This window comes from Manacus candei, unplaced genomic scaffold, assembly GCF_025592945.1.
Source record: "Manacus candei isolate 608988 ecotype Guabito, Panama unplaced genomic scaffold, ASM2559294v1 h1tg000106l, whole genome shotgun sequence".
Lineage (NCBI taxonomy): Eukaryota > Metazoa > Chordata > Aves > Passeriformes > Pipridae > Manacus > Manacus candei.
In genome coordinates this window covers 669,763-685,070 of record NW_026138154.1, presented here as the reverse complement: position 1 = coordinate 685,070, position 15,308 = coordinate 669,763, and the positions used below count along the sequence as shown (strand labels likewise).

The window sequence follows — 15,308 nt, the reverse complement described above, 5'->3', positions numbered from 1 at the left end:
TACAAAAATAGACCAGAGAGTCTCGTTAAGCAATTAATAAAACCTTGGCTGCCTTGGTAGAAAATTATAAAAGTCCAAAAGACAGAACAGGAGCTGGAGACAGGTCTCCATCTCCCCAGCTACTGGGTGGAGGAGGTGGAGGAGAACTGGGCGGGCTGGGGGGGAAATCACGCACGAGCGGGGCGAAAAAATGGGATTTTGGGGTAATTTTTGGGTAATTTTGGGGGAGGAGGGGGATCCACCTGTGCCCTGGCCGAGGGGGGGACCCCCCTGAGCTGCCACAACCACCCCCACCCCCTTTCCCAGAGATGACAAAGCAGGGCCAGACAAGGAGAGCTCTGGGTACGTGGTGTATTTACGCGGTGCCGGGAGCAGGCGCAGCCCTCCTTCCGACGGGCACTCAGGAGCAGCAATTCCAGTTCCTCACCATCTGCAGGACACTTTGTAACCCCCCCCAGGTGGAGCTGGGGAATTACACTTCATGCCAAAGACTTAATTCCATGAAAAAAAAAAAACAACAAAACAAAAAAAAACTACAGATTCTTAACCTCTTTGGGAGCTTCGGTCACTTTTTTAGGCAAGTTTGGTTTTTTTTGGTGTGTTTTTCTGGTTTTTGTTGTGGGGTTTTGTTGTTTTTTTTTTTTTCTTCCCTTAAGTGTCTGTAGCAGTTTGAGCAGGGAAGAAAAAACAAAAAAAAAAAAACCACAACAAAAACAGTGTCAAACGCTGGCTTTTCCAAATAAGCAGATTAATTTCGTTTTATCCCGTTGGTTACATTCCGAGAGGCTTTAAAAAAAAAAAAAAACAAACAAAAAAACAAAACAAAACAAAAAAAAAAAACCAACCCAAAACTCGGGAGGAGCGTGCTGGACGTGGACACGACAAGATTCAGCATCATAAGTCATCCCCAAAAAAGTTCTTCAACCACGAGGAATAATTAATGCTCGTCTCTGAGAGGGATTTTTGGGTGTATAAAAGGGAAAAAAAAAAAAAAAAAGGAACGTCCAGGTGACTGGTTTTTTGTTTTTTTGTTTTTTTTTTTTTGTTGTTGTTTTGCCCTACCCAGTCCAGGGGGGGAGGAGGAGGAGGAGGGGAGGTGGTGGCAGCTAAAACTGCTGCTGGTCATACTCTGCTATGAGTTTTTTGATGTGAGCCAGTTTGTTGTGGAGGTATTCACAGCGGTTCTTCTCTTGGCTGTAATTGGGGTTAGTCTGGAAAAGAGAAAGGAAAAAGGCAGAGGTGGGAGGTGATTCTTCACGAAGCCCAGGCGGGGTCAAAACAACCACAGAGGGAATCATGGAAAGGTTTGGGTTGGAGGGACCTTAAAGGCCATCCAGGGACAGCTTTCACTAGCCCAGGGTGCTCCAACCTGGCCTGGGACACTTCCAGGGCTGGGGCAGCCACAGCTGCTCTGGGAAATCCATCCCAGCCCCTCCTCACCCTCCCAGGAAGGAATTCCTTCCCAGTATCCCATCTCACCCTGCCCTCTGGCAGTGGGAAGCCATTCCCTGTGTCCTGTCCCTCCATCCCTGGTCCCAAGTCCCTCTCCTGCTCTCCTGGAGCCCCTTTTTAGGCCCTGGAAGGGGTTTAAGGTCTCCCTGGAGCCTTCTCTTCTCCAACCTGGCCTTGGACACTTCCAGGGATGGGGCAGCCACAGCTTCTCTGCCCAACCTGTGCCAGGGCCTCTCCACCCTCCCAGGGAAGAATTCCTTCCCGACATCCCATCTAAAAACCTCCTTTCTTTCAGTTTGAAGCCACTGACATGACCAAGGAAAGCTTTTTTTCGGATACTCAATTTAAAATGGACCTACTCCTGTATTCCTCAACAACCCTGATCAAACAAAAACAAGGAATAAAATCCCTCTTCAGCATTCTCCAGCTCCAGGAGCCTCATCCCAGGGAATGAGCTCACCTGAGTGAGGCTCAGCCTAACTGGGAGCAGTTCCAACAAGCACTTTGGGCCCTCTGCCCCCACCTGGGAGCTCTGGATCAAAGCTGAACAACCAACACCCAGGGAATCTCCTCAAAAAGCTCCTAAATCCCTCAGGACAACTGGGCTCAGGATCATATCAACAGATTTAAAAGGAAAACCCCAAACCCCTTGCTGGTGTGTGGGTGGTTTTTTTTGCATAAACAGAGAGAAATTTAATGTTTTTCAGTGCCCCAGACACTGATCCCAGCCTGGACCTCGTGTACCAGCCTCCCCCCCCAAGAAAAATCCTGGAGGATCCTGTTATCCCTCAGCCTGTGCATCTGAAAACACAAACTGTTCTTTCCCTGGAGAGATAAAGGCCCTGATTTCACCCAGCCATTGTGCCACGGCCACGGCTGAGCGCTCCCTGGGATCCCAGCTCCCCCCCAAACCCTTCCTGAGCTGCTTTCTGGACGGGCTGGAGCTGAACAAAGATCTGCTGGAATGCCTCAGAGCCTGGGTTTGCACTTGGCAGGGGCCCATCTCTTTCAGTCACACCAGGGGCACCACCCAAAAGCCTTTTTGTGGCCAAGCACATTCGCTTACCTTTTTAATTTTCCGATATTCCTGTAAAATTTGATCATGGATGGTCTAAAAAAAAAAAGGAGGGGGGGGAAATAGGTTTATTATTTTCAGTTCTGCAACCTCCTGCAGCAGGAAATATTTCCTGATGGCTCAATGTACACGATTCCTCCAAATTCCAACCAGAATCTGCTCCCTCCACGACCTCCCTGGTGGCTACAGCCAGCCTCTGATTCCATGAATATACTGGAGCTGACTCCAGAGGCACTGGGAGGATCAGGCCCCACTCCCCAGCTGTGAGAACTACCTGTGACAGGCACCTCAGTTCTGGGATAACTGACATTTCCAAAGCTCCAGCTGATCTTTCCCCCCCCCCAAAGATATTAAAATTTGGATCCCCGAATTTTGCAAGGAGGGAGGGGAGGGATGTCTGAGGGAGCTTCAGCACAATAGGTGCTCTGTAAAAATCTGTTTATTACCCTCAACCAAGGCTTACTTTTTCAAGCTAATGAATAGCTAAAACTCTTTAAAAATCACCCTGACAAGTCCAATAATGGTGCCTTGGGAAGATCAAAGATTCCAGAGGAGCAGATGACCCCGTGCTAACTCCCCTTCCAGCCCCGATACGCTCCCATATGTGCAAATATGAGTTTTTCTGGCTGGGATACACTAATAGCTTCCAGCAGCTTTTGGCTGAGGACGCCAATTGTCTCACTGAGGCCTTTCCTTGTCAACAAGTCCCATGATGTGGCTCCAGCCTGAAAAGGGAGCAGCACAGAGCTGGGAGAAGGGCAGCCCCCAAAGCTGTCGGCTGCGCGCACGTTCCCCGCCGGCTCCGGGTGGAATTCCGGCGCCGGCCCGCCCCAAAAAAGGGGGGTTTTAATGTATATTTAACATGTATTTAACGTGTTTTAATGTGTGTCCTGCCCCTTTGTACCTTATATTCTTCAGAGCCCTGCAAAAGCTGCTTGAGCTTGGCGTCCAGCTGCGTGAAGCGCCGGGTTATCCGCTCTATCCGGGCGTGCAAGTCCCTGTACTCGTTGTACTCCGCGTTGAAGTCGTTCTTGTAGCTCTGACGCTGCTCCGAGGAGGAGATGGCCGCGTATTTTCTGCAGGGAAAAGGGGGTTTGGGGGGAATGGGGTTAGGGGGAGTCCCCTCTGGTTGATTGGAAAATGAGTCTTGTGTGATTTGGAATCGTGGAATCGTTTTGGTGGGACGTCGGGAAGGAATCGTCGGCTGCGAGGGTGGGGAGGCACCGGAGTGGTTTTCCCAGAGAAGCTGTGGCTGCCCCGGCCCTGGATGTGCTCCAGGTCAGCCTGGATGGTGCTTGGAGAGACCTGGGATAGGGGAAGGTGTCCCTGGATCCACTTTAAGCCTTAAGGTCTCTTCCCACCCCAACCGGTTTCTGGGATTCGGGGATTAAGGTTGGAAAAGCCCTCCAAGCTCAAACCCAACCACTCCCCCAGCACTGCCAAGCCCACCACTAACCCACCTTCCCACATGTCTTAATTCCCCTGGGGATGGTGATTCCCTGTTCCAGTGCCTGACCACCTTCCAGCAAAGGAATTTTCCCTCACAGCCAATCTAAACCTCCCCTGGTGCAGCTCTGAGGCTGTTTCCTCTCATCCTGATTTTGCACCACAGTAGCAACTTTGGGAGGTGTAACTGTCAGGATTATTGCCTTGACCTCCCTGCAAAACAAAAACACTGTTTTGCTCCCAAAACTTCCTATCTCTGCCAGATAAGTGTGGGATACACAGGTACACAACAGCCTGGGAGCAGCTGTGGGTGGAGGAAGACACTCAGATAGTGCTGCTACAGCTTTTCTAACTCCTGCTGTCCTGCAGAACATGGAGTTCTGCCTCTGTGCCAGGCACTGGAACAGCAGGAATAGGATGCTTCCAGTGCTGAGTCTTTAAAGGAACACAAAAAGCATTGAGCCATCGTTGCAAAACGCTCACAGGGGTGATTATGTGGCAAGAGCACGACAAGAAGCCACGGTGAGGAGCTGGACTTCGTTTCCAGCACCTTCTGGAGACACCCAAAGTTGCTCAGGGTGAGCAGATGTGCCTCTGGGGCCCTTTGGAAGTGATTCAGCTCAACAAAAAAAGCCATTAAACCTGACATTTACAGCCCTCTCTGAAGGTAAAAACTCAATTTTTGGGAGGGGATGGCTGTAATTTGCCTCCCTGACTTGGCTGCAGCAGCCCCAGCTGGGTGCTTGAGCAGGTAAAAGGCAATTTAGGCCTCAAATTAAGGGGGAGATTTCACTCTTTTAACCTTTTAAGCACTTTTTAAGTGCTTTAGCCTTCAAGAACTGACTCCTTGCTGCGGGTTGGGATGAAGAAGCATCAACACAGGACAGGAGGTAAGTCCTCTACCAGCACAAAACGTTCACCTTCACGATTAAAACAGCTCTTAAAATGTGCCACAGCTCCTGTAATTTAAGGATCTGACCATCAAAACAGTTGGATCCCACCAGAAGGTGAGAGCAGAGAGCTCAGAAACCTCCCACTGATGCTCTGGAGAGGGACCAAGGAGCTGTAATATCCCTTTGTAGGAGGGATCAGCACATCTGGGAAAGAAATCCCCCCCCCCAGCCACCCAAATTCCTCTGAATGGCCCTAAAAGTGTCAGCTTGAAGGGGCTGTTTGGGGCTCACACAGCCCAGAAAACCACAGGAGAACCCTTTATCTCCTCCAGCCAGCTCCAGGGAATTCCTCCTCCATCCCTTCCCTGCCAGTGATCCCAGCTCTGATGGAATCAACCCCCAGGCTGTGACATGCACAGGGAACATCCCCCCCAGCTACACTTCCTCCCCATCCCAAAGCTTTGCCTGGAACAGGTTTTGGGGTTTATGCAGATCCTGGGCTTTGTGCACAGGGTTGGTTTTTTTTTGGAGTGGGTTATTTCATGAACCTCCAGGGGATCTCATTAAAGAGTCAAACAACTCACATCCCAACCCAGGGGTTAGAACCTCCCCTTAAAGAATATTTCACTGCTTTATGCTGATGATCTTGGCTCTGGAGAGGGGAAGAATTAGCAAACCTCCCCAAATCCTTCCTCGCCTTGTCTTCCACAACATTAAAGCAGATTATTTCCTCTCCGAGTTTCCAACTGTAACATGGAGATGTTTAATCCTTTCCAACCCCTCCAAGGTATAAAATGTTTCCTGAACTACTTGAACAATCAGTTTATAGGAGATAAACCTGAAAACACTCCACAGGGAGGTAAAAAACTGATTGGATGCCAAGTTAAGTCTCAGGAACTCTGCAAAGCTGGATTCACTTTTTTTTTTTAACCCACCTTACAAAGTTCTATCAAATAACATAAAAGTCCAACAAAAATCCCCAGTGCACTGTGACTTTTTTTAGCTTGAAACACGATCCCAAAGTGATGAAGCAACCCATAAAAAAATACTTACAATAAATAATCTGGCATTTCTGAAGTTGATGTTGGTACACTAGAATTATTGCATGTTCCATTTAAACCTGAAAAAATAAAGGCTTGTTTATAGATGTTCTGAAAACTTCAAAGCTCTTTGCAAATTCAACTTCAAAACCTCATGAACTGGTCTGCAACATCCAGTTTATGGAATTCTAAAGGATTTCTGTTTTGCTTGGAACAGACAGGGACAGAAGAGCCACAACAAGGTGGTTGAGAGTTCAAGGCTTCTCCACTATTTGTCTGTCAGCAAAACAACCCCAACATCAGCCAGGCCAAAAAAAAAATCTGAATTTAATTGGTGTATAAACATTGCCTGGAGTGGGATAACACTGATAGCACCACTGGGAATGGGAAAAACACGTTGTGAGCCCAGAGAACAGAGCTGAGCAAGGTGAATGTTCTTTTCTCCCGCTCCTACACTTCACAGATTCCCCAGAGGAATATTCCAGGTGCAGATTCCTGATGCTGGCAAATCCAGAGCCCTACAGGGCACCACACAGAGGTTTACAGGGAATGCAGCTCTCTCCTCACACAAACCCAAGTGCTCCCTGCTCCAGGAAGTGGGGTCAGCATCGATAAGGGCTCAGCTAAGGATGTTCAGGAGCTTCAGGGAGGGGAGCAAAGATTTCAGGAGGAACAGGATTCGGAGGGAGCCTAAACCAGACCCATCCTCAGTGTAAGCCAAGCACTGCAGGGTAAATTTGGAGGGAGAAAGCAAGTGGATCCGGATTTGAAAAGGGATATTTCTCACAAATTGTGTGTCATACTCCCAAGTCCTCATCAGAGTCAGCAACAACCCAATCAGAGCTTTTTAAAAACTGGTTTTTCCCCCCCCGAATTTCTACAGAAAGGCTTTCCTGGGCAGAACTAGAGAATGGCACCAACCCAGGGTTTATAAAAACCACCCCAGTCTCAAATTCCCACTGCAGATAAATCCTGGTTTTCCCTCCTTCCCTGCCCACAGTGAGGAAGAGGCAGGATGTGGGCTAAGGAAAGTTCAAGGATGGTGGAGGAGAAAGGGAGACAAGGAGGTTTGTTCTGCCTGTGAGTGCCACCTACTGACGCTGAGAGGACCCCAGAGGTCCCTCTGGAAGAAACTTCCCAGGAGAAACTTCCACTCCTAGTGGAGGGTGTCCCTGCCCATGGCAGGGGTTGGGATGAGATGAGCTTTTGAGGTCCCTCCCAACCCAAATTTTCCATGATTCCATCAAACATTTCCCTTCAGCCCCAGGGGGGAACTGGGGAAGGAGCAGGATGAGGCACAAAGGCACAGAAGGAAAAGCTCCCAGTGCTGGATGTCCAGGATCCAAGCAGGACTGACCACATCCTGTTTGTGACTGCTCCCAATCCAGTTTGGATTTGTTACCTCCCAAACAGCAGCAGGAACAAAACCCAACTAATTAACAGACACCCAGTCATTAAGCTGTGAGGTCAAGCAGAGAAGGTGGTGAAGGCTCAGCAACTTCAGAATTTGGGGCATTTGGGTATTTATAAGAAACAGGGACAAAAAAATGAAGAGAGGAAAACTTGTGTGTGCCCATCCAGAACCACCCCAGGGAGGAAAACCCACATGGGAGAAAGCCAACACTCCCAGAAAAAAACTGGGATTGACACCAGAGAAGGTTAAAGAATTATCTAAAAAGCTGATCCTGCAGTGCAACACAACCATAAGACCCATGGACTGTCCTTAAAATCACTGCTGAGCCATCTGTAGGTGCTACAAACACTGTGGGGAAGGTGAGAGCTGACACCAGCTCAGCCCCAGGGCCCTGGGAATGGCTCCCTTTCCAGGAATCCAGCAAATTAAGTTTCCATTTCCAAGATGCTGTCCTTTTTCTGAGCCAAAATTGAACGATTTTCATGCACCAGGCACAAAGGGGAACGTGGAAAAGCAGGAGCAGGGCAAAGGAAAACGAGATGGATTCAAAAAGAAGTTTAAAAGATACTCCCAGAGGCTGCAGGGGAAGTCCCAGCGCTCTGGGGAGCTGGGACAAACAGCAGAAAACATGGAAGCAGCAGGAAAGGCAATGGATGGGATTGGCCAAGAGATATTCTCTGCTCTGGCTTCTAAGAGTTCACAGAACTGACTTTGAAACAGTGGTTTAGGGAAAATGTTTTCTGTAGGAGATTCACTCTTGTGTCAGTCCTTGAATAAATAAATTCAGAGTCCTAGCAGGATACAAGGAAGCTCTTCCAGGCTGGAAGAGCTGGTTGGATACTGCTTGGACAGCATTTATCACCAGATTTCTCTATCACTTCATTTGTATCCAATATTAAAAGGTTTTGTGAGTAACTTTTCATTAAAAAAACCCCAAACAAAGCCACCAACAACCCCCACGAGGAGCTGCTCTTCCCAGGCCTGGCTCCCTGCCTTTCATCCCCACGGATTATCCCGGCTTTTAATTGAACCAGGAGAGAGACATGACACGCTCTGAGGCAGTTCCAAAACAGCACGAAAGGTTAGACAGGAAAAACCTGCCGCCCTCTCTCTGGGGAGGGAAGCACCTCTGGTGATCTGGAGGTAGGACAGCGCCAGCATCTCGTCCCCCGCGGGGTCTGGGAGCGGACAGGGACGTGCTCCCTCCGTCCTCAGAGGATCCAGAGCGGGATCACACCCAGCCAACACCAAAATTACCTCTCGGCCCGTCCTTACCTGTGACCTGTTCCTGGGGAACACTACCTAAGTCAGCGTTTTTTATTACTTCACAGTTCTGCTTCTCCTCTTTGCACTTCTCCTCGCCCTTCTTCTCCTTCCTCTCCTTCTCCTTGTCTTTGTGCTTTTTGGATTTTTTCTTGGATTTGACGTAGGAGCCGCAGTTGTGTTTGCTGGTCTGGGGACAGTCTGTGGGCGGGGGGTGGCTCAGCCTCTCCGTGGCCTCGCTGCTCTCACAGTCTCTGCCGTTGTGAGCCAGGTCGTTGCTCACATCCGAGAGGGGGTCGTGGGGCCGGGGCAGCTCCAGCACCGGCAGGTTGGAGCTGGAGGAGCTTCCCGACTCCGGGGGGAGCGCCGGCGGCAGGGCGGGGGGGAGGTTGGGGGTGTCCTTCCCGTTGGAGGAGCTCAGCTTCCCGTTGAAGGTGGGTTGGGTTCTGTGAGCCAAATGCGAGATCCTGGGCTTTTTGTTGGCCAGGGGGTCGATGAACTCCAGAGGCTGGGATCGTTTCTGAGGAGGGAAACGGGGGAGAAAAAAAAAGCGGGTGATGGCGAGGGCTGGAGGGTCACCACTAGGTGGTGGTGCAAGACAGGGAAGAAGGGGGTGTATTCCCGGGAAAAGCAGCTGATCCATCCCAAGCTGCTTCCTGACAGCCTTCCGGAGACTGCAGCTTGGTGGGAGAGCTTAGAGGATCCCACCATCCCGTCAGGAGTCACTGATCTCCCGCTCTACCCAGACACAGGCTGCTCTCACTGCAGCCTGCTTCAAATCCAGCCCTTTGGAATTCAAACCCCTGTCCCAGCCAATTAGCAGAGACTGGAAACATCCCTGGAAGTGTCCAAGGCCAGGTTGGACAGGGCTTGGAGCAACCTGGGCTAGTGGAAGGTGTCCCTGCCCATGGCAGGGGGTGGCACTGGAGGGGCTTTAAGGTCCCTTCCAACCCAAACCAGTCCAGGATTCCATGATAAAAACACCTGTCCTGGTCATGGCACAACATCCAGAGCACCCCAAATCCCCTGCCAAGGAAAAAAAACGTGCTCAGACCTGCGGGGCAGGGAGGGGGATTCACCAGTTCTGCATTTTCTTCCCTCCCAGCTCTGGGCTCACCAGCTTCACCCCTGCAACCCACTCCTTCCTCTTCTCGAGAGCCAGGCATTGCCCGGAAGAGCTGAGGAAGTGCCAACTGCTCAGTTCTCAGAAGTTCAGGCAAGAAAGGGGACGTTTACAGCACTTCAAAAGCCACGACGTCACAGGGCCCAACGTGACCCCAGTGATCCTTTTTTTTTTTTCTGAACAAGTGCAGAGAGGGAAGTTGTTCCCGGCCGTGCCCCTCAGCAGGACGGTCACAAGCAGCCTCTGGAGCAGCTCCACGTGCCCACACCTCCCTGGAGGCAGTTCTCCAGCCTGGAAAAGCTGCTCCATGGAAGAACCCATCCATCAGGCAGCAGAACCCAGAGCCAGACCCACGGCTGTCGGGCTCAGCCCAGCGTGTGCCAGCCAAAACCACCCCGGCCAGCCCTCTGTGTGTGCCCACCTGGCAGCTCCAGGGCTGCAGGAACTCTGAGCAGGGATTATTTAGTGCCCAGAGGAAAACAGGCGATAGTCCTGGGTATTTCTTTTGGATAATTCACTATTTTCTTTCTGTCTCAGGCAGGGCTGTGACGTGTTTGCAAATGGAAATGTTGCTCCATCGCAGAGGCGACGGCTCGAGGAGCCCCTAATTCCCTCCTTTCCCTCCCTGGTTGTTATTCCTCTTTGCTAACTCAGGGGTCTGCAGGACTCTGCTCCACGCCAGGGATCCTTCCCACCTGTCCAGGTGATCAGGAAGAGGAGCTGCTGGTTCTGCCACTGAGCTCCAGGGGCAAGGCCAGCACGTCCAACCGGCTTTGCAACATCCCCTCCCAGAACACACGGTGTCCACCTCGCAGAGGAGGGGCCACCTCTGGCTGCAGCTCTCAGAACAGATCACTAAAAACCCACCAAACTGCCCTATTTTACCACCCTTTCTCTCAACCCAACAGACACCAGCTTCACCTCCCTGGTTATGAGGTGGATGTGCATCCCATCCCTGCTCGGCCAGGCTTCCTTAGAATTTCCAGACTAAACCTTATTTTTTTAACATCCTCACTCCACAGCTGAACTTTCCCAAAATGTTCTGCATTCCTGACTACCAAATCCCAGTCCTCTGCTGGCACTGCACCCATTAGCAGCCATCCCTTTCTAAACAGAAACTACAGCTAGAGAGTATTAAAAGAAGTGACAGCTCACAGTGCTGTGGTTTGGTGTCTGACACAACAGAATCACTACTGGAAACATTTCAATCCCCCATCTGGTTGCCCCTGTTTCACCAGCCTTTTCTAAATCCAAACCAATCAACCACCTTTCCTAAATCCAAACCAATCAACCACCCCAAAGTTTCAAACTCCAGAGACCCAAACCATCCCCTACAGGCCTCTGAGTCTTCCAAAACAGGGCCAGCCAGAAGCAAGATTGATTTTTCAACCTTATTTTTTTTCCAGAATCAGTTAAAAAACACACAAGCCCAGCCTGTTAACAGCACTGTGTGTTTCCAAGCTAACTTGAAGGTGATCTTTATTCCCCAGGAACATGCCCACAGCAGAGCAGGAGAGGATTTGGAATTAGCTACCTGGCAAACGAGTTACACAGTCCTTGTTCTCAATAGAGAATTGCCTCCCTCTTACTGCCAGAAAGCACATAATTTCTTTACCTGCTAATATTCTTTGCCACTAATCCTCAGTGCGTCTGTCCAGACAAGTAGGAATTACACATTCCACTGGCAGGAGAAGAATAAATACTCAACTTGTCTGGGCTGACCCACAAGTGGAGAAGAGAAGGGAAGGAGACATTTCACAATGTGAGAAACGCCTGTGCTGAGAGGATCCTGGGAAAAGTGGGGACAGACTCTGCCTGACACACACACACCCCCCAAGCACAGCTCCTTTCAGAGGGGGGGGTGTTTCTTCTTCTTCTTCTTCTCATGGAAAAAACAGGCAAAATGTTCTTTTCACAGCTCCCATCCCAGAGCAGCCCAACCTGCCCCTCCTGGATCTGTCAGGGCCATTAGGCCGCAGAAGGTCAAGGGTTTTAATAACTCTGGAGTGTGTTTGGGAGCTGCTTATTAAAGGCTTCGTTCCACTCAATTATTAGTAATGAGGAAAACACACGAGCTCGCCCTCCCAGGAACTCCAGGAGGGATGTGGGCACTGGGGAAAAGAATTCAGCCCCAAAAACTGAACCTGAGACAGGCTGTGAGGGATTCTCCCCACAGGGCCAGAGGAGAAACAGATGCTGAGGGAACCCAGGATCAGGCTGGAACTTAATAAAATAGAAATAAAACCCCAACGACCTCCTGACCCACCAGCAGGTGATTATGGGGTGCAGACAGGCAACAGCTCTGCCTGGACACACCTCCAGCAGGCAAATCCATCAGGAGGAGGAGATGGATGCCAGGGATCACCTTGGGATCACCCACCTGAGGGGGAGAGCTGGAGTTCACCGTGTCCTTTGGAGGGCTCAGGGAAGGTGCTTCTCCTTGAAAACCGCTGCTGTTCTGGGGCTGGCAGAGCTTCCTGCAAAACAGGAGGTTGGGGATGGTCAGATCCTGGGCCTTGGCAAGGCAGGAGGGGGCATTTCCCATCTTCCCGTGGAGCAAAGAGCCTTTTTTTGGGGCTCGGGATGAGACGCCACAGAAGGAGCTCGTTCAGGCACTGCCAGCTTTGAGCTCTGACAAAATCCAGGGAGGAGAAACTACTACAGGAAAACATCAGTGACAAGTGGTGATTCCTTATCTCCTTCCTGCTTTCCCATTCTGTTTGATGATTCCCTGGGAATGGAGGGACCAGCACTGCCAGGGAGAGAGGAGGCAAGGCTGAGCTCTCAGACAGAGGGGAGGATTCCCTGCTGAGGATGGAACTGATTTTCCAACATTTTTTACCTCTTTCCTCTTGAACTTGTGATGTAAGAATTGCAACAAATTTAATGACAGCCTCAGAAACACGATCCATGTGGAGATGAGTAAAACTGGCATTGAATTTTGAAGTGTAAAGGATATAACAGATTGTTCTTCTGACTGAAATACAGCTCAGTAAGACATTAATTGAACAAATTTCTGCTGAGTTTTTGCTTTACCCAGTTAAAACTGACTTCAGCAGACAACTCAGAAAGCAAAGCTCACTGAAGAGGAGCTGAAACTCAAGGTCAGATGTTAAGGAATAAGTTCTCCCACTCATCAGCATCATTAAAACAACATTTTATGGGAACAGCAGTCCTTTCAGCAGCGAGCCCCTCTGGGTCCAGGAAAAACAGGATTATAACAGGAACTGCTGAGGTATTATTGGTCCACTAGGATTTACATTTAGGGCTTCACAATAACACTTTTAAGTTGCATCATGCAAAACAAAGCTACTCTGGGCTGTATCTGTGGTGTCTGACAAATAATAGAAACCTCTTGTAGCAAAAAAAAAATTACAATTATTATCATTTAAGTGCCTTAATTCCCCTCCAGGCCAGGCCTCTGCTCCTCCCCAGATCTTGGAGTGCTTTCCCAGCCCACGAGCTTTGCCCAGACTGTCCCTGTACTAATCACCCAGAAAAAAACCACCACTGTTGCATCAAGTTGTAGCTGACAAACTGAAAAAAAAATAATAAAAAAAAAGGAAGAATTCAGGGTTAAAGGTCTTTAATAAAGTAGCTCTGCAGTCAGTTTGTCACCAGCTGTGGAGCCCAAATAACCCAGGTCTAAATTCTTCCACGAGAAAACTACAGTCAGCATTAAAGCCCATATTTTTTAAACATTAGGAAGATTATTTCAGAGATAACGCCCATGACTTGACAAGATTTTGCTTTTAACCTGAGCTTGAACCTTGGGCTGTGTTGCAGCAATATTTAGACATCATTTAGTCACAGCCAGCCAGGCTTTGTTTAATTTTATTTAGAACAAACTCAGCAGCTCAAGGAAAGTACTTGGGGATTGTGAAAAGGGGAAAGGGACGGTGACATTGCATCAACACCCCGGGGAAAGTGGCTTTTTTGGGGGCTGGGTCATCAGCCTGAGCAACCTGGTCATGCCTCCTAATTGTTAATTGTGGATTTAAGAAGGGGATGAAAGACAAATGGGTTCAGTTCAGGATCTTTGCAACAGCTGAAGGTTCCATGGAATCCTGGAATGGGTTGGGTTGGAAGGACCTTAAGGCCCATCCAGTGGGAAAAGAACCATCCAGTGGGAAAAGAACCATCCAGTGGGAAAAGAACCATCCAGTGCCACCCCCTGCCATGGGCAGGGACACCTCCCACCACCCCAGGTCACTCAGGGTCCCGTTTTACACCCGCGGGAGGGTGGAAAACACAAAACCAGGAGGAAGAACGCGCCGAGCAGGGTTAGTTACAGCTCCAACATTTGCAGATGTTCCAATTATTGCAGCTGCTGAACCGTCCAGTGGCCACTGGCCCTGAAAACCAGGAGGACACGGAACAATTGGTTGGCTCCAGGCAACGCCGGCGACGTAAATCCAACGTCTGCCACTGCCTGTGCCCTTTTCGTGGCTGTTTTTCTCCTGCCTTCAAACCCTACATGTTTTTTTTCCATTTTGGAGCTTCATTACCTGCATGGGCCGAGCGGGGCTTTGTTTGTACAGTTGAATACATCCTTTCCAAGGTCTATTTTTAGACCTCCTCCTAACTGAGCACCACAATTCAAGAAAAAAAAAAAAAAAGCAGCGAACGTTGCTTTCTACGGGGAGAAATTCGCTGGGTTTTTGGAAAGCCATAAAGATTGCATGGCAGTTATGGCTCTCCTTTTAATTATAATTTAACATCAAGGCCACTTAAAGGAGTTTGATTTTACTTCAGCACACCAGAAGCACTCGGAGTGCAACTTTCTGTTGTTGGGTTTAGCAAAGTCTCATCTCCAAGTCCACTGTGCTTTTAAATCATGGGAGCTGCTCAAACAGAGCACACTCTGCTTCATCTCAACCAAAAGTGCAATAAAATAAGGCACAAGTAAAAGCTCTGTCTGCGTTACAAAGGCACTGAAAACCCAGAGAGGGAAATATAAACACTCAGAGAAGAATTCTCCTGGAGAAACCCGGGAGATTTGGGCTCTTTCCCTGCTGCCCTTCCAAGCTTGGAGGCTTCACTTAAGGAAAAATATCTGTAGAGGAAAAATATCTTTAGCAACCAAGGATCAAGTGAGTGTGTTAAGGGCTGTTTTCAGGGAGGAACAGGGGAACAGGTATCCCTTGGACACAGAGGATCAGCAGCAGGACACCCAGAAGGTGTTTTAGGGGATTTATCCCTATGGAAAAGCCTCTGCTTTTCCATGCATCCCTTCTTCCAGTCAGATCTGAACCCCAGGGATGTGGCTGCCTGGTAACATCTTCTCCTTGCCTTTAAAACATGGGAAGACACGTGCAAGGAGATGTGGGCAAAGGGAAGGAGACTTTCAGTGGAGAGCTGAGCTGGCCACGTTTAATCCACTGGAACTTCCCTCTGCCAGCTCTGCTCCCTATCCAGGTTTTCCTCCAGCTTTCAGCAGAGTGGTTTAAAGGCAACCCAGGACCACCTGAAGAGTGGATCCACTTGGATATTCAAGTTTGGTCAACTCCTCCATCTGCCTGATGTTAAAACGAGTCAAACACTCAACTTTCAGCCCTCGGTTACCCTGATTTCCAAGCTCCAGGTGAAATTAGGGAGAACA

The 15,308-nt window shown here is 49.4% G+C and overlaps 1 protein-coding gene across 1 annotated transcript in view; it reads right to left on the bottom strand.

The window, feature by feature from the left end:
- Positions 1-337: 337 nt before the first annotated feature.
- ELL (elongation factor for RNA polymerase II) overlaps positions 338-15,308 on the bottom strand; it is a 54,578-nt gene continuing 39,607 nt past the window's right edge. The window contains exons 7-12 of the mRNA XM_051769371.1: positions 12,087-12,183; positions 8,596-9,103; positions 5,920-5,986; positions 3,432-3,603; positions 2,519-2,563; positions 338-1,211 (exon numbers count right to left, since the gene is read on the bottom strand). Coding sequence (XP_051625331.1) covers positions 1,107-1,211; positions 2,519-2,563; positions 3,432-3,603; positions 5,920-5,986; positions 8,596-9,103; positions 12,087-12,183 — 994 coding nt within the window. The 3' untranslated portion in view covers positions 338-1,106. The remainder of the gene's footprint in view (positions 1,212-2,518; positions 2,564-3,431; positions 3,604-5,919; positions 5,987-8,595; positions 9,104-12,086; positions 12,184-15,308) is intronic.